General features: G+C 28.7%; 1 protein-coding gene across 2 annotated transcripts in view; it reads left to right on the top strand.

The window, feature by feature from the left end:
- The window catches only part of LOC129909181 (carbohydrate sulfotransferase 11), a 34,544-nt gene that overhangs the window by 8,397 nt on the left and 5,761 nt on the right, over nt 1–20,386 (top strand). The window contains exon 2 of one of the 2 annotated variants that reach the window (XM_055986190.1): nt 12,484–12,609. The exons of the other annotated variant lie outside the window; for it this stretch is intronic. Within the exon in view, the coding sequence (XP_055842165.1) occupies nt 12,484–12,609 (126 nt within the window). The remainder of the gene's footprint in view (nt 1–12,483; nt 12,610–20,386) is intronic. 2 annotated transcript variants of the gene reach the window in all.

The following is a 20,386-nucleotide window of genomic DNA, read 5'->3' as shown; positions in this document are numbered from 1 at the left end:
GTTCCAAGTGTGTGTGCAAATCCGTGTACATCTCTCAAAAAAGAGGGATTACAAAAAATTCGAATTCTGCTTCGTTTGAGTCGAATTTTTTTTCTATGGAACATGATTTTCAGAAAAAATTCGCTTCGAGATCGCCGAAAATTCGATTTTTCAATTGAAAGGAATTCGACATAAGAGTTTTGGGTGATTCCCTAGAGGACAAATTGAAATTTTTTTTTAGGACCAAAACTAACGGTACCTTTCATATAACGGAAATAGAAAAGTTAATTTTTTTCAAAAACGGCTCTAACGATTTTGACTAAAATTTTTGAGTAAAGTGTAACACATAAAAGATTCCTTTGGAAATAAAAAAAAATAATTTTTGAACCGTTATTAACGGTACCTGCCATAGAATGGTTTTTTTTTGATTTATGAAAAAGACAAAACATATTTCGACCAACATTTTTGTACAGAAACGTTTAAACTATCGTTATTTAAAAAAATTTTAAATTTTTCAAAAAACACATTTTTGAATTTTTAAAAAATATTTCAAAATTTTTTTTTGAAAAATTAATTTTTTGGAAACGGGTTGGTAAAAAATTTTGAAATTCCGTTTTTATGTGTAAATTATTTATTTCTTCAAAATGGCATACCAACTTTTTTTTTGAAAAATGTTAGAAATTTTTTATATATAAAAAATTATTTTTTTAAAAAACGGCTCTAACGAAAATTTTTTTCTAAAAATTCCTTTTTGTACAAGAAATAAAATGGCATACTTAGTTTTTTGTAAAAGATCATTTAAAACGGTATTTAATTGTTTATAAAAAAAGATTTTATTTTTTTTTTCCACTTATGAAATTCCGTGAAAATATCTGATACCTTATTTTGTTCAATGAAGAGCTTTAACTTTTACCATAAGAGCAAGTACGTGAGACCCCAGTCGTGCAATTTATTTATTATACAAATAAAAATAAATAAATAAACATATTCCAAAACCAAAATAATTTAACCCTTTTGCCAACAGTTTGAATCTTTTAACAAGCATCGTGTGAAATTGCTTCCTCATATATTATTATCTCTGCGACACTTTCTTGTTGCATAATTAGAAAAAACGAGTGTCCAATTATTTCAAAATATGTTTTTCATCTAAACACATTTTTTTTCTCAACATTCTCAACTCATCTTGTCTCAGACACATCCAGACAATGCAGGAAATATAAAAATAAAAAAATGAAAAATTGCCCACATTTTTTTCAGATCGACAAAAATATCTTAATATTTATCAAAATTAATTATCTTTGTTTTTTAAGACAACAAAATAAAAGATGTTTTATTGAATATAATCATTTTTTTTTTCTTTTTGTTGAAATACCAATTTTTATTTTCATCAAGTGAAAATATTTAAACTTAAATTGAAATTCCTGAAGGTTAGTTTCTAAATATTCTAAATGAAAAAAATTTAAACAATTATTTATTCTTCTTTAAATGCCTAATAATAAATTTAAAAAATAAACATACCGAACCGATTTGTTAAAAAGAATTTTTTTTTCGAAAAAAAGTAAAAAAAAAAATATAGAGACATCAGTTTTTCTAAGAAAAAAAAAACTAAGAAAGAAAAATATTTCGAAAACAAAATGTTTACATTAGAAAATTTAGAAAGAAATATCTTATACTTAAATATAATTGCTTGGTGGGTTTAAAAGTACTCTTGTACTTGTAAATAAAATTGAAAACAAAAGTTTTTTTTCGAAGTCCATTGCTATGTGTTTTAGTTATATGGTTCCTTAATTGTTTGACTATAAAATTAATGATGCATCCAACTGATCGGAAAAATAAACAAAATTTTTTCATAAAGACATTTTCCTTTTTTTTTTTCTTTAACTAAACATCCAAGAATAAATAGACAAAATGTTTGACTAGACACGGAAAGTGAAAAATAAACTTCAAAAAAACATCCATACATAAATAAGGTTAAAATAAAGTTTTCTAGGTTAAAGGGAAATTATGAAATCATTAGGTACATTATTCATGTGGAACGATTTTTATCTAAAACATGTTTAAAGTCAAATAAAGTTTTCCACTTCAGGTGGTTTTCCTTTCAGACAGAGAACCGGGCGGCGGGTTTTCATTTCATTTGGAAACAACAAAACTGGGGTAAGGTTTTATTTAAGGGTTAAATATGGTAGTTTAAGGATTCAATGAAGAAAGAAAAAAAAAATAGTTTGAAACTATGTTATTATAATAGGCGTAGTACAAATGAATTTAGATATATAATTTAATAAGAAATAATAAACCCCTATATGAATGAATGTTAACAAAAATTGACACGCATATATGAATATTTGTTTGAAAAGCTAAGCTAAGACCTATAATTATTTCATTAATCTGAGGAATTAACTTTACTTCAATGTACTGTTTTATTTGATTAAATGAATCGTAGGTATACAAAAAAAAAAAATCGGTTTAAAAGAACAAAAATAGTCAGAATATATTTTTGAAGAACCCCTAAATAAAACCCCTTTTGACTTTTTATTAATACTAGCCGACCCCGCACTCAAAATTCGAGTGCCAATTGTAACTTTTATGTATGCCCAAATAAGCACACTATATAAATCACTTTATTTACTACTAAGAATATGCAACACTTAATTTTATTCGAAATTCGAGAATGTCTTCGAAGGTTCTCGTCTTTGCTTTTAAAAGTTTACACTTCGAGAAGGGAGAGGGCGTGGTTCAGCACATTTGTTTTTGTTTTTTTCCTCAATTTTAATTTATTGTTTTTATCTATTTCGGTAAAAAAAAAAATAAACAAAGTATACATTCTGCACATCTAGATAAAATTTCCTATCGTTCGGTATATAATTTATGCCCCTTCGGTTTTTTTGGGCCGCGTATTTTGTACCACAAAATAAGTGTTTGCCGTTTTATTATATGATGATATGAATGTATGTATATTAAGGTATTTGGGATATGCAGTTGCAGATTAAGAACTAATTGATGTCCATCCACCAATTTTAACATCCGCAAAAAGCAATATAAGGACCACCTTAATGTACATAGTCTATTGCTATTCTCTTAAGAACAAAAATCATTATATTTTAAAATTAAAGTGAAAAAATTTGCTAGCCACGTTTCATATAGATGAATTTTTTTTTTAAATCAAAACGTCGCCATATTAAAGGTTTTTTCTCATTTGCCCATTAAAATAACACTCATACATTTAGAAATATATTTGTTATGGTATGAAAAGTTGTTAATTCTATTTTATTCCATCTAATATACCCAAAAAAGTGTTCCCGGAACACTTTAAAACTAAAAATGCATTAAAGTCAATTATTTTAGGTATTTATTTTCTTGTACCACTTTTAATCAATATCTTTCTAGAAGTTTTACACGTGTTACAAAAAATTATACAATATCACTGTATAATACATATGTTACTAAAACTTGTCCGAAGAAATATGACTCATTGTACCAAAATTTTTTTAATTGTGAAAATTTTCATCATCTAAAGTACAAATGACATATCAAGCTGTTTTCTTAGTGGACTTGATGTTGATCTATCATTGCACATCTTTTTCATTTATAAATATGTATGTATTAAGTGAGTTTGAGATTCATATAGGTATAAATAGTGTAAATCAATAAACCGTCATTCCGGGAACGCTTTTTCTGGAGAGATTAAGATTAAATTATTATTTTGTTGGTTGTATTATGATCAGCACTCGAGGCCATTATAATATAATTCCTTTAATAATAATTGCGTTTTAAAATTGCGAAATAAAAAAGAACAATATATGGTCATTTCCGGGAACGCTGTATGACTCTGATTAAATAACGTAGTTCTACCAACATAATTATGCCTGTCTTTGGCATTTTTAATCACAAACAAAAAAAATAAGTCTATTAGCACTAATTCGAAGATTGTACCAGGATGTTTTTTAGTGCATATCTCAAAATTTCCCCTTTTCTCAAAAAATATCATTTTGTCATAGATATGAATGTTTTTTGCATTGCATTGTTTTGATTCTTAATGATAATGGATATAAAAACCTTCATGCAAAATTTGGTTCCGCTACCATAACTTTTAAGGGTTTTTCGGTAGTAAGATTGCAACTGTTAAAATAGTATGGGTTGACAGATGAAAAACAGGTATAACTTTTTTCATTACGTCAGATTGCCTTGATTTTAGATTTTTTTGGAATCAGCATTATAAAATACATTGATATCATGTATCATATGTGTATATAATACCATCGTCTATTTTTGCTAATTTCGAAAATCTCCATTACGCGCTTTGACCTTGAAAATCGCGACTTGTGGGTATGAGATTTTTCTACACTTTTGAGGTATGTTATAGAATGCCAAGACGAAGGTATTGAGGAAAAAAAATTTCTATTAGCATTCATTCCGAGGTTTACCCCTTTTTTCACCTTAAAAGAGTGCAATGTAATTACCCTCTTTGCAGGCATGTGGGTAGGTGTTTTCCCTCATTTCTCCTAAACTACTTATTGACAGTTGATAAATAATGTATCGTGAAAAGCGTCTTATTTGTCCACACGTTAAAGTTTATGTAAATTTTTCTAAAAAGGCACCCTGGAAAGAAAAAATAGTCATTAAGTTACCAGATTTGAGCTTTCAAAAAAAAAAGTAAGTGAATACGGTTCCACCCAAAAGAGTGCACTCAACTCATTGTTTTCCATTTATAAACTTTAAACAAATCCTGTCAAGAGACCAAACTGAGATCATCATAAAAAACTAAAAATAAATAAAATTATATACAGAACAAATCTCGCTGTATGCATTCTCATTCACAAGATGTTGCAGTTAATTATACCGCATCTTTCATCATTTCATTTTAATATGACTCATAAAAAAAATATATTCATTTAGTTTTTGTCATAGCAAAAACAGACAAAAAAAAAACAGACAAAAAATCGGGTTACACTACGAGCACAAAGTGCAAACAAACAGTCCAATGGGTACTTGAGTTACCAGCAAGTTTTTAATGTATAAATACATATCAATGACGAATGCACTATAGCAATGGGATTGGGATTGTTATAAAATGTGCTAATAACCACTTAAGGTCACAATATTAGCATGGGATAGTTCTGTTAAAACACATATGAACTAGAAAACAGTAAAAAAGAGAAACAAAAAACCAGGAAATGTTTCTATAAAGAAGAAGGTTATTTGTGTTAAGGGATAACTCAAGTTGGATAGGGTTCCTTTCAGTTGCTTTGACACATATACCCTTAAAATAAAAAAAACCCTTTCACAAAAACTATATTTAACACAATCTCAAGTCATATACATCATCTTTTTTTATTAAAATTCAATTCTATTTTACCCTTTCGAGAATCGTTTTAATGTCCCACCCGTGACCAAAAAAATTATCTTTAATTGTTTTATTAGAAGCTATAAAAACATCTTGTAAAAAATTAAAAATAAATCATCAAGACCATTTTTATTTTTATTTTATTTTCATTGATTGGAAATCATGTCTTTAAGTGTCCCACCCGTTGCAGAAAAAATCCTGCTTTAAGATAAGGTATTTTTCATTGCCCAAAAAATAGTTGACAAATAAAACTAATGTTATTATGAAAGCCCATTAAATATGATAGAAAAAAATAAATTTACTATACTAAATTCCCACCCGTGACGATTGTATTCCCTAGTAAAAAAAAAACTTTTAAATTATTTTCAGCTTCAGGGTTTAAATGTGGAACATTTTTAGAAAATTTGGAAGCATAAATCTGCTCTTATAAAAGATTTATTTATTAATGTTATTCATTAAAATTATAGAAAGAAAAAGTTTCCCAAAACGAGAATAGAAACAAAGGGTTTTATCATATTTCTTTTCATTTTCATTAATTTCACCTCATTTTATTCAATTCTTTTCTTTGGTGAGGGGTGGCTTTTCCTTCTTTTTTTTTTTGCTTGATTTCAATATAAATTATATTCATTGGAAAACTCATTAGTCTTTCATTATCATTTATATCTGCATTATTCTATTGAAAATGATTTTAGTTTTCTTCGTCGTATTTTTTTTTTTTTGTTGTTTGTGTTTTTGTTTTATCGAAGATAGAACATAATAATTATTTATTCAGAATAATATGAATAAACTAACAAAAGTCATTCATCGATATCAATACAACGACCAAACAAAAACAAAAATAATATTTTTATTTTTTTCTGATAAAAAGGTACGATATGTAGGCTTTTAGGGGAAGTAATAAGATTGAAGAAAAAAAAATAAATCAGCACAAATTTAGTACTAAGGGAAAATACGAAAGAATAAGATTTCAAAATATGCCAGTTCTGTCTCTTTGCGTGATTCGAATAAAGGGTTTTCTAAACTGAATAAATTAAGAAACAAACAAAAATATTACGTATACGCCCGAGTTACCATCAAGTTCATGCGACCCATCAATGATGTATCTCTTTACATTTGTTACTTCGATCACAGGCTCAATATTTTTCTTTTCACTGGCATAATGTTAATGTGTAATCGATAGATTTGTACACTTAACAGTTGATCCAAATGGGTTAATGTAAATAATAACCAAAGCCATTACAGCTGATGGAATTTTCTTTGAGCATTAGGGCGGAGAAAATCATTTGCAAAAAGCAACAAAAAAAAAAAAAACAACTCAAAGGATAAATGCTTTTAAATGAAGGCAATTAGGTGGAACAATAATAATTGATGACGCTGACGTAAAAAAAAAAAAAAAAAACATAACCAAACGGCAAAGGAGGTTCTTTGACGAAATATCGAATCGTTCATCAATATTTCAATTCTACCCCTCTTTGACTCTCTACTCTCTAATGCATTTCAGTGTTATCGCAGATAATAATCAATGAAGTCATAATTTGTCTGTGTGCTATGAAAGAGTCCTTAATAAATAATGCAATGTGTGTGTGTGTGTTGCTGTTGATTATTTATTTTTTGGTAAGGGATGACAAATAGGGTTGGGGTGGTTGAAGAAAGAGTTTCGTGTTTGTTTCAATGAAATCGCGTGGGATGTCATCTGAGTGGGTACCTTTAGTTGGAGGGTTTTAGTTGGTAGTGGAGGGCGGTGACAGCACCAACGCCAGCACCAAAACAGAAAGACAAATGGAACATAAACGTGACTGATAAATTCCTGTGATTAATGTTATTTGCGGAATAATCGATATTGTATATCAACTATACGTTTTCTAGTGATGGTGGTAGAAAGTATAGGAGGTGCTGTTTTTGGTATACGAATGTTTGTTAAGTGTAATGATTTCTTGACATGATTCTTCCTGAATCAGCAGCAAGCTTTTTTGCTTTAATTTTCTACTATACATATATAAAGAGCAATTTATACTTTGTAGGTATAAGTATATCTATGTGATTATAAATATGGTTCTTAGGGAAAAAAAATAATTAAGAAGAGTGCGAATTATTTTAATGAAACGCCGGAAATTGAATATAAAAACACGTGTAAGTAGCATATGTACGTTTGTGTATATTATATAAATCTAACCCTCAAGCATTTAACAATTAATTAGATACTTATGCGGCTTTTTTTGTTGACTATACAAGTAATATGAAGTCGAAAAGCCCAAATATGTTTAATAAGAGTGGAAAGTTGTCAAACAAAATCGTTTGTATGTTAATACAAATTTTAATATAAGTGCTTAAGAAAAGTCTCGATTGGTTTTTAACCGAAAGTACATTTTGGGAACGGAGGTACAAATATATACAATGTGTGTTTAGTTAAAATTTAAGTAGGTACACTAAAAATTTATTCGGCTCACGCTATGCTACAAAACTTCATATAGATATGTATATTAAAGAACATCAAAATTGAATCCCAATCGACACTTGCATTTTCACTGATGGCTGAAAAATGGACTGTGGGGTTGGTGCGGGTGTCTATCAGGAATCCCTTAATATTTCAAAATCCTTTCGATTTCCAAATTTTGGAAGCGTGTTTCAAGCAGAATTGCTGGTAATTAAGGAAGCTTGCAATTTACTAAGAATAAATTTAAATCAAACCCAGAATGTAGCTATACTAACAGATAGTCAGGCAGCTATAAAAGCAATTTCTTCGGTCACGACATCATCCAAACTGGTTCAGCAGTGCAGAGAGCAACTCTCATTGCTAAGCGAAAGCCTCACAATCACTCTTGTCTGGATTCCAGGACATAGTGGTTTTGAGAGCAACGAAAAAGCGGATGAACTGGTCAGGTAAGGATCGGCCCTTCATGAGTCGCTAGCGGAAGCAGTTTACATTCCAATAGGAGTCATGAAGGGCAATATCTTCTCAAACTATTTAACAAAAGCTAATAATAGGTTGACTAGCTGCGTTATATCTAGTAAAATCTGGCCCACCTACAAGAAATCCAAATCCAATGATTTGAACTCCAGACCCAGAAAATACATTAGCAGAATCGTTGCGGTGTACACAGGACATTGGCCTATAGGGGAACATGCAGCAAAGTTGGGTATACCGCACAATACTTATTGTCGCAGCTGCTTGGACCAGCAAGAAAAAGAAACGGTCCATTCCATTTTCTATGCCAATGTCCTGCCCTCGCTAGAAATAGAGCACTCTCTCTGGGGAGTGAATTCTTTAATGTCATAGACAACATCTCAGAATCAAAGATCAAAGACTTGATTTAGTTCCTCAATGCAACAAAGTGGATTTAGGACGTCCTAACACTTGTTTTTCCCTCTTTTTTAAAACCAATTTAAAATTTATTTCAAATAAATCCATTTATCACTCACAGGTTTCATGAGTTTTGGTATCAAAACGGCGCATTCTGCGCTAATTGGATCATCAAGCACGGTTTGCTGTGACCGCCATCTCTACCTACCTACCTACCTGAATCCCAATCTATTACTGGGTACTGGGTAGTTTGTTACCAGTGTACTAGTAGACTTTCTGTTATGAGTGGTCGATTGAGTGGTTAGCTTTATCAATGCAAATATACAATTGAAATTAACCCTAAACTTTTATAGCTGTTGCACTTTTTCTTTGAAAAAATATTTAAATTCGTTTTTCGATGCAAAATCTAAAAAAAAATATATATTTTATGAAAAATTTAAAACACCTGTGGTACCTATAAAAAAAATCTATAGGAATGTAGGTGGCCAACTTTTTTATAAATATGCGCGTCCTAAGGGGGGATTGCAGAATGGTAATAGTTTTTTTTATCAAATCTAAAGTTACTAGGAAGTTATTGGTACCAAAGTGCATAATAAATTATTTTAATTGTATAATCATAAGTTTTTTCACATTTCTGCGACAAATGCATGGATTCCATCAGTTTTTTTTTGATAAGTCATATTTTAAAATAATTCTTCTAATACATTACCATGAAAAAAAAATGTTATAAGCAGGGATAGGATCTTGTGGACCTAAAAACTTAAAAAAGGCAAAATAAAACTCCCAAAAAGGCATAAAAAGGCATTTATTGAGAGAAAGCATGAAATATAAAAATTAATTGCAGTAATTTTGAACAATCAAGAGTTTTTTTTAAATTTTCAGTTAACAAGCGCCTGCGATTGTCCCTTAAGAGTGCTTTAAAGGAGCTAAAAGATCTCTCTACATCTGTTGAGACGAATGGACCCCAATTAAAGCACTCGACATAACCCACTTCAACATTTGCCGGGAGCTCTTGATTTGTGTTCCCATGTATTACGCAATTTATTTGTTCAACTCTCTCGAGTCCCTTATTTACCAAAAAATTGATCTGTACTTCTCAAAAACATCTTTTGCGACTGCCCCTTTCGCAGCTTCCAAATCTTTCTTGAATATGTCCAGAATCTGGAGAACTTCTTCAATGGAGTATTGTAAATTGAGTAAGTTAGCTTTAGAACCCTGATACGTGTCGGCCGCGCAATAGAACGTAGAAGACAATAAATGGTAGCAATAGCAGACAAACAAGTTGCATATAGGTAGATTTTTTCACTTAAATTTTGTTTGTGTGGGGTAACTATTGAGTAAGTAATGTACTGAGTAAGTTAGACCCGTTTTCTGAATCGAAACTTAAGCATTTTAGTTCTACACAAACCCTTATGTGACAGTTTACGCAGAGGAAAAAGTAGGGAATAAGAGTTTATGTTCAACATAAATTATTTAAGTTTCGATTCAGCAAATGGCCTTAAGCTTTTTGTTTGTATATTTGAGTGTTTTGTGTGTAAGCATTACTTTAAAGACGCTAAAAAGATAAAAAACAAAGGAAAAGGCAAAAAAGGCAATAACAAGAGAAAAGGCAAAAAAAGGCAATAACTAAAGAAAAGGAAAAAAAAGGCAAAATAAAATACATATATTTGGAACGAGGGGGATGTGAAACGTGTTTGTTTTTAATCTATAATGTCGTACGATTGAGCAAGAAAAAAAGGCAAATTCCACAACATCCTATCCCTGGTTATAAGCGTTGAAAAGTGGCTATAAAAAGTAACTTAGCTTTTTTTTAAATGCTAAATTCACTCTAATCAGAACTCATACAAGTTTCAACGGTACGAAGCTTTTTTCTCTGTGAAACAGATCCAACTTATTTTATGCCTTTTATCACAAACATTTTTTCGAGACTCTTTGCAACCGTTGTGATATCCGTTTCGTCCATGTTGAATATCTGTCGATGCACTCCTCTACACATAGAAAAAGATGGTACTTAAAATCTAAATAATGCTCTTTTTAAATTTATCTGTGTAAACTTTAAATAAAAAAAACTTTAAATCAAAATGAATTTATTTCATTTTAATAAGAATTTTCTTCTTAAATATTTTTAAATCTTTAAAAGATTTCTAAAAGATTTCTTTTTAATTGTATGCAGATGCACGTACTTATTGAAATTAAAAGATCAAGGAAAAATAAAAGGATTTTCAGCTTGATTTAAAATGATTCTTTTTTTTTTGGATCGAAATACTTTGTTTAGCAGTGCATAAGAAATTAAGAAAATTTGTATGCTTATTTTAAGATGGCCAGTCTTCTTGGTAAATTTCTAAATATTGTACCTTTAGGTCACTTATATAACTATAGCGCAAGCAGTTTACCCATTTCAACCATTTTATCATAATAAAAGAACGATTGCGAGCTGTTAAATAGCACAGCTGACCTGACATTAATAAAATTTCAAACATTAGGTATATAGGTATCTGGAATTTTATAATATTTACAAACAAGCGAAGTATTTACATGCAGATGCTTTTAATTAAATGGATCCATTATTGTTGTGAATGAAAAATTAAATCCGATTTGTACAAATAAATTAAACTCCCATCATAAACGAATCCCTTTTATACATTTGAAATCTATGATTTATTTCGATTTATACCAAATAATCCTAAGGTACATTTGGATCATCAATATAATTTTAATTTAATTAATTAAACTCTTTACTAGATAAGACCTGTATAAGTTGAATTAAACTGGCATCACTATGCATTTGCCTATATTTGTATATGAAACCAATCCCATCAATTACTTTATACAACGATTTCTTACCAATTAGGATTTATTTGTTTTGTCAGTAACACAAAGTATACATATCCAAATGCACATATAAGAATGAATGTAACAAAATAGCTTTGCAAAATTTTACAATTTCAATTGAAATTGTTCATTGATTATTCTCGTCTCTTTTTTTTTTGTTCGTTTGTTATTGTTGCTTTTTATCATGTTAAATTGCGCATTCAAATTCAAATAGATGCGATCAAATGCACAATCAAAAAACTTCAAAACCATTATATCTAGCGTTGATGTCGATGTTCTACACGGTAGCGGCGAGAAAATGTCTATAACGAGTAACATATATATGAATTGCATCACCTTCAACCGGGTTTTTAGATGAAAATTAAGTGTAGATTGCTTATAAGTTTGAATAAAGTGAATTCATTTTGTAAAATTGAATAGAAGAGCACTCATATTCTTACTGAACGAAATGCAAACTGCGTATCAAATAAACCCCATCTAGAATAATAATAAAAAAATTTAAAGCAGATGCAGTTAGATTCTTTAAAATTATTTAAATTTTACATTTAGAATTTTCATCAAATTTTTCCATCTACCCCTCTTCGAATTGAATTAAATATTTTGCCACAGATGTTTTTAAAACTTAATATTGCCTCTTTTCATCGATCAATCATAAATATCTTTTGATAGCCTTAAAATTGTAAAATAAACTTTTAGCTTTTCTTTTCTTATATTTTTTTTTCTTTTTGTTCTCTTCTCTACCAAAGTCAAATTATATTTTAAACAATTATATTTTTTTTTTCTTCTCCATGAATATTTTTATATACAAGTCTATATTTAGAAATTGCACATAAATGGAATTCAAAATTTTCACATTTTCTCACTCAGCTTTTCCTATCTCCTCTAAACAAAAAAAAAACTAAATAAAATAATATCATACCTTGCGTTTGCACATTAAAAAATAAATTACCAATTTAAATAAATGATTAAAGTAAAAATGTATATATCTACCTTATACCACTGTACTTAAAAATAATATGCAATTTTTTAGGGATATAAAAAGAAACCCTTCTCAGACAATTCGTTTCGATATCCTTTAATGCTGATTGGACCATCCAAGCAGCTGCGAGAGAAAATTGTCGGAAGTCCTAGGAAAAAGTTTCCAAAGAAAAAAGACGTAAATATTAATTTTTAATTTTATAAGCAAGTAAAACATATTTAAGAAAAAAATTCAAGATGAAACAAAATATCTTTATATGATTTTCATTTTAAGTTTGCTTTAGATAGAAATAGTATACACGAGTTTCCCATTTCCAAGTGAGAATATAAATTTTGCAATTTTTTTGTTTTTTTTGTTTTTGTTTGTTATATTATATTGCTTCCCTCTTAGTTAGCTTATAATGTATTAGCCATGAGTTATGAAGTTTTTTATATTTTATGATCAACTACTAGATATAAGATATAAAAATATCTTTTTGGTTGTTGATGACTGTATAGATTTTTTAAATTAAAAACGAACAATTAACTATCTTTGAAAAAAAAGTTACGCATACGCCGCAGTGTACCCCAATTTTTTTACTTATTTGATAATGTTGCGGATTTGATTATTATATGACTAATGATGCAGATTGTGTGGTACTTCATAAATTTGGCCAGAGCACAAGATATTGCCAAAGGATACCAGGATAATGATATGACGAAGAATTTGTTTTGTTTTAAAATTTAATAACATCGATGGTGAATGAATTACTATTCTTTTCTATATACATATAGACAGATATGGAGGTCTCACACCTGAAACGGACCAAGTCAAAAAAAAAGAAAGAAACCCAAATATAACGCTAAAATCTGCTCAAGGTTTGAATCTACTAAGGTCATTAGTTTGATCCAAAAGTGTTTTGATTCAGATTGTCATTTGTTCGAAAAAATATTCACCATAAGATTCAGGCAGCATCTTTACTAAAACTCGTTATATCTCCGAATTCACTTTTTGTGACTTGGTTCACTTCAGATCTTAGCCTTCCATATATCCACTAAAAACCAATTGAGGACTTTAACTTGTCTGAGCCTCATTGTATTTTTATGGGATAGTTATAGGACACTTTTCATAATTTTTGTTTTTTCATGTATCGAAATCAATTTTCCATAAAAATCACACAAGTTTTTCAAAAAACACTTGGTGTTTTTAATCGTTACTTTTGAGGAGTAATTTTTGAAAAATAGATAAGAACACTACTTAAGGCAATAAATGAGACATATAATTTAAGTGAATATTTTTAATTTTCTAATTCCGTGATCTGTTTTGTGTGAAGACTCACTAATTTGTGTGAAGCCTCATTTTTGGATTGAAAAACAAAACAAATAAAATAAGATAAAAAAAAACTAATTTCAATAAGTTTTTTAAAAAAGTTAATTACTCTGTTAAATGTCATATTGATACGGAATTAAATCAAATTATTTCACAATAAAATCATTGAGATTCTTCTGAATGGTTAAAAAAAACACTAACAATACAATTTTAAAATTTAGCAAATTTTGTTTTTAGCACAAAAATTGTTTTTTTTTTTTAATTATTCATCTTATACCTATGTAAATAAAACATAACTAAACCATGTGGTTAATCTTATTTATTTTTTCCATATTTTAATGCTTCTTTAAAATTTTTATTTTTGGTAATATTTTAAAACCTCTTAAATGGTCCTTGTTTTCCTAAATGGTACTACTTAAGTTATGCTTCTATGTAATATAAAATAAAAAAAAAAGAAATTATATTGAATACCTTAAACGAGTTTAACATTGTGTTGCATTGTGTTGGCTGGATGGAAATTTGGTAAAAGTCATTTTTAAGTAATTCCAGGGAAATACAGAATTTAAATCATACATTGTTATAATCGTACTGAATGGTTGAAATTTAAAATTGTAAAAAATTGACTTCAATGCCAATATATGTATGTATGTATATTGAAATTAAGTACAATATTTACAATTGATGAACTCACAATTATCTTTAAAGTTAGAACTTTAGAGCCTTAGAGTATTATTAAATGCTGGCTTACGAAATACCGAATGTTTGAATACATTTATTAAAAAACAAAACATTTTTAAATATCGACTTGAATCGATTAAATACTGGATAATTTGTTTATGTAATGATATTTTTTAAGGAATGATGTCTGTTAAACTATAATAAAATATTATTAAGCTGTTCATGTTCCTCATCTTAATCTTAAATCTTAAAATATTCACTTGCATCAAAACGCGTTTCTTGAAAACCCCCCATTTTATAATGTGTGATTAAATTGTATCAACATTTTCTTAAAGAACTGTTATTAAATCTTTAATGCGGCTGGTACTTCCCCGTAAAACTAAATACAAATGTAACTAAATTACTTAAAAGGTGTGGTTATTATTGTAGTCTTTAATTGCAATATAATTAAAAAATTTTCCATTTAAATGAGAAATGGATTATGAATGAATTTTACCAGAAAAATGTTTCTAGCTTTGCAAAATTAAATGTCATATAGTGTAAAATAAGAGAAGCAAACTTATTATGTGTTTACCTAGACTTTATAACCTAGGTGTAGTATATTGCTGTTAAGTCTTTAAGAGAAACCCTTCCGTACAAGGTACAAACATATATTCTATCTGACTCCCAAGACAAACATAATTAAATTTAATTGCAAAAAAAAAAAAAAAATCCTACCCTAGACGTACACACTATATATCACTTTAATCTTAGAAGGAAGGCACACACGCATCATGTTTGTTTTGATTTGTCACGTTTCCCATGCGTCCACCACTTTGTCTTAATTGGATTTTATTTACTTTATATTTTCATATAACATGTTGAAAAAGAATTATAGAAACACACCTTAAAGATATTTCGTTCGCAAAAACGCGTTTTAGCTGTTAATAACGACATGTTCATCATTATTGGAAGTATATACATTATTATTTTTTTTTTTTATTTCTTGTAAATTCAGTAGGAGGACATTTACTTGGTATTAGAAATAGTATTTCATAAAAAATGATTAAAAGTCAAAAACTACACTAATTTCTAAAAATAAATATTAACACAATGGCAAATATTATATTATATCTAAGGTTTTGAGTTTATTTTGATAACAGGGTGTTAAAGTAGAAAATTTAAGAATTTTAGGCATAATTTCATGGCTTTTCAACACTTCTATGGAGTTTTTTGGAGTTTTTTTTATCATCATTACAAAGTCTTTTAAATTGGTACACTTTCGAGAGTATTTATGCTGTGCAGAAAAATAATGAGGCACAATTTTAAACGATTTAGTAAAATGTCAAAACCATTTTAGTAACTTACTAAACTCATTTACGATAAGATTATATCAAAAATGTCAACCAGTAATCGAAATTAGGCCTTACGAAGAGAACCGAATATAAGAAACGGCTTTGAAAGGTAGGAGTTGAATTTTAACAGATTTAAACTTGGATTTAATGGCTTAAACTTAAAAAAATTAGACCAAATTACCCAAAAATTGGCCATTACATATTTCATTTAAAAATATTCATTTTCTAAGCTCGTCAAAAAAATAGTTTTGTTTTTTTGCCAGTTCACTAAAAGTAAAAACTTCGGTATAAATGTATACCAAAACTAAAAAAAATCTCTTATACTATGAGAATTCAAAAATTTTCCACCCTTAACACAACACAACACCCTATATACATATACATATATATTCACTAGCGAAGAAAGAAACACAACGACATGTAGATTAAAATATTTGCTTGACGGTTACATGGACGTCATTAATTTACATATTATATAGAAGGTTATAATTATTTCACGGTTCGTGCTTGATAAGTTTTGTTATATTATAAGAGGTGATCAAATTATCCATTGGATGTCTTTTATTCTAACAAAAGTATAATGGCATATTGCAGAGAGTATATGTAAATAAACTATGGCAAAATTACAGAAAAAGTTTGTTCTTTTGTTAATTGACTAATTATGGTTTATTATAGAAGTACATAACCTTTAATTTAAGTATTTCTTTTGTAAGCCTGCTATTTTGGGAAAAATAATTGTCCACACGATAATTGACAACTAAGCCTACGAAATTCTTTAAATAATTGTGGGAAATATGTAATGACTTTATTTTTAATGTAGAACCGTTCTTATATAGGAATGAACTTGAGTGAACTACAAATAATAAAGTTTATGGGCTCAAATGAGAAATCCTTTAACTTTCATGCAGGCTTTAAAAGGGTAAACCACAGGAAATATGTCTCTTTATCCAAAGCAGTTTCTTTTTTTTAGCAAATTCCATTTTCCGCTTTGTCCGGAAGTTGAAAATAGACAGTTTCTTGCCTTTTCCAGTTGGTTTTAAAATTGTTTTTTTAAAATTGAAATTTCAATTTAACCAAGGGTTGAACTTTTAAAATCACAGGAGTCTTGACAACAAAATTTGTACAAATACAATGTCTCTCGATTCAAACTTCCAATTATCTCAGAAAATCAAACAGTAACCATCAGTAACCATATTTGAACCTTATGTCATGATGTCTTCCCTTCAAATAATTTTAAAAATTTGTAGGTATCTCTGTTATTGACAGAATATTAGGAGATAAGAAACACCCGTTTCCTATATTATGAACATATACCGGGGGTAGTTTACCCCTATTATCTATATTGCGTTATGAATTTGAAGGCTTCAAAAACAATTTTTTTTATTATTTAATTTCCTTTGGCAGGATATTTTAAACATATACACACCAACAATACACTCTCTTCATATCACTAACAAAATTACATAGCGCCCACATCGACGACATAGACACACAGTGCAAACACAGCACGTGTTACCAACTAGCTTACTTCCATTAACCCAATTCCCTGTCGTCCGCGCATAGTGTGATAGCAACAAAAAAAAAAGACTTATTCCTATCTATCTTTATCTATACCTATATATTTTGTGCCATTACAGATGGCATCTTTAAACTCAATATTAAGTGTCCTTAGCTTTTTTACGAGCACATTCACTTACCAAGAAAAGAATAAAAAACAAAAAAGACCAAACATCCTTTTTGCATCTGCTCTCCAGTACTTACCCAATTTTGTTAACGTTATTTTTCTTTTTTTTTTCTTTTAACAGACCTATTGCTTTCAGGATTTTTTGGACATTGACACTATTTTTTATTACAGTGCTTTTTACATAAAATTAAAAAACACTGTCAGCTCATTTGAAATTTTAATGCTGAAATGGCTTATTTGTATTACAGTAAACGAACTTTGTGAGTTATTAAATTGGAACGACAAAGTTAATGGCAAATTGTTTAATATGAAAGATTGAAATTCAAATATTATGAAGCATTGTAATAACTTATTGTAAAATTAAATTTCTAAAGCAGATATCAACATTTTCCATGATTAGTTGTTTAATCGAATTAAAAAAAAAAAAAAACTTCTCATGGCACCATATCTAATTGCAAATCAGAAGTAAAATTGAGTTAAGTACAAATGTATTAGCATTGACAATATTTTACCAATTAAAATCTCTGGCAATTGCTTAACTGAAAAGAGGCCTTTGGTTTTTTCATCAACCAGAGAGCAATAATGGCGAATGAGGACAATAGATGTCTAAAAATATGCCCGATACTAAAATTTACAGAAAACTTGTTTTGTATAAAATGATTTTCTTAAAACCATATCTCGATTAAGTCAAGCTCATTTAAGAAAATGTTTTAGTGATTTTCAAAAATTTAATTCTTTTATGAATTGTTACAAGCTTATTCTAATAAACTTTAACAATAGAAAATGCAACCCAAACGTGTAGTTTTTTTTTTTTTTTCATTTAAAAAATCTAATCTAATCATGTTTTAATATGGCAATAGTTCTATAAAGTTAACCACTTTTTAGAGCAACAGACCTACTTCTTGACGGATAACACTATACATAAAATCAGTATGATCCTTAATGTTAGAGGTGAACTCCTCAACCTAAATTTCATCCCTCACCGTCCCGATCTTCCTATGTTGTGCGATTTACGCAAACGAAGAGAACGTGAGGACGTGTTCTATTTTCTGGGAGTTTGTCCAATTCTTAAAGAATTCCGCAAGAGATACTTTGGAGTTGATATGCTCAGTTTAGAAGAAACCATAGAACTGATAAATGGAGAACGCGGTTGGAATCTTTTATACCAATATAGTCTGAATGTTTTGCGATACAGAACATGTATAACACTGGTTTACAAGGGTTTTGTTGCCGAAACAAAAATATATTTTTCTGAAGGTTTTTGGTGTGCTGAACTCGAATCCGAAGTCAGAAACAACTAATCAGCTCCCGTTTTTGAGATATTACCGTTAGAAAATGCAAAAATACGTTTTTTTGAATTCTTCGGACCTTATTCTTTTGTATAAAGAAAATTGTTTGAGCATATTTAGTAACGGTTTCTATAAGAACTGTTTTTCATCTTTCGACACCTGTTTAAATCTTTTCAATATCTTTTATATTGCCCGAGATATCTCAAACTGAAGTAAGTGGGTTTGGCTTCATATATCATAAAGAAGATAATGACTTTATAAAATTTATAAAAATACCAAACAACTTAGGATATCTCGGGCAGTAAAAAAGATTTTGGAAAGATTTAAACAGATTTAAAAAGGTGGTAAATAGTACTTATGAAAACCGTTACTAAATATGCTCAAAAAATTTTCCTTATATAAAAGAATAAGGTCCGAAGTACTGCATTTTCTAACGGTAATATTTCAAAAACGGGAGCTGATTAATTTTTTTTGACTTCAGATTCGAGTTCAGCACACCGAAAACCTTCAGAAAAGTATATTTTTGTTTCGGCAACAAAAAAAAAGTTTAATTTTGTTAACCAGTGTAATCAATGAAAGTTTTTAACGTATAAACAATTGTTTAAATAACTGTAAAATTATATTTTTGAAAGTATTACATTAGTTTTATTCTTAAATAAGATATTTCTGTAAAAATTAAAATGTAAATGTTAGTCTGGTAGACCAAACCAATTTAAGACTTAAGATAAATTGTGAAATAGAAATTGTGAATAGAATTAAAATTTTGAAGTCAGTAAAACTAAAATAACTAAACTATAATGCAATAGAAAAAATGTTGTCATATTGAATTTTATTGCAAATTTTTTTAAGATTTTTTTTTTCTGAAAAGGAAACTCTTTTCAAACGTTTAAGTACGAGAAGGATGTAGGGGGTAATTTTCTTAACTCAAAATAGAGAACAAATCATCAACAACACTGAAGATCTTTAAATCATTCAAAATGTCGGTGCTGAAAACATTTTTTTTTGTTTTGTAACTACTCACGCAATTTCTTAAGAAAAAATTGAAGAAAAAGGAGTTATAGGTCCGATATAATAAGTCTTGCCGTTGTGTTTTAATTTTTTTTTTTTTTTCATTTCACAAAAAAAATTGTACCTTGAATCTATCCAAGAATAAATTTTAGTTTTGCCTAATTAATAAAATTTTTGACAAGAACTAGAAAATTTTTGTTCACAAGAAACTTAATTATAATTACCTTAATACAATCATATCCTCGGATTTAGGATTTATTTAAAATTTTAGAAATATTTTTGTCAAGAGTGGAAGAGCGTAGCTAGTTGTAGCTTTTCATTGTTCATTCTAGTTGCGATCTCAAACATTTTTCAAAAATAAACGGACCAAGTTAGAAACTAAGTCTATATGAAGCCATCTTGATTACAACCTAAGCTTTTAGCTCTTTTAATAAATATAAGAATACATACCTGCTAATGGAGCATAATGTAAGAGGACTGGTAACCAAAGCAAATCGATTCAGTTGATCCAGAATTAGTCCATTTATTTTTTTTTTTAACTCGGGTGCAACAAATCGTATTGAAAAATATCTAAAATATCTAAGGACGATATTCAATGCAACGAAATGTTTACAACTTTTTTAATGTTACTAGCTTTCAAAAAATTCTTTATT

The sequence above is a fragment of the Episyrphus balteatus genome, chromosome 2, assembly GCF_945859705.1.
Source record: "Episyrphus balteatus chromosome 2, idEpiBalt1.1, whole genome shotgun sequence".
NCBI classification, from domain to species: Eukaryota; Metazoa; Arthropoda; class Insecta; order Diptera; family Syrphidae; genus Episyrphus; species Episyrphus balteatus.
Note: the sequence above shows the minus strand (reverse complement) of the source record. Positions and strands in the feature narration are given on the sequence as shown.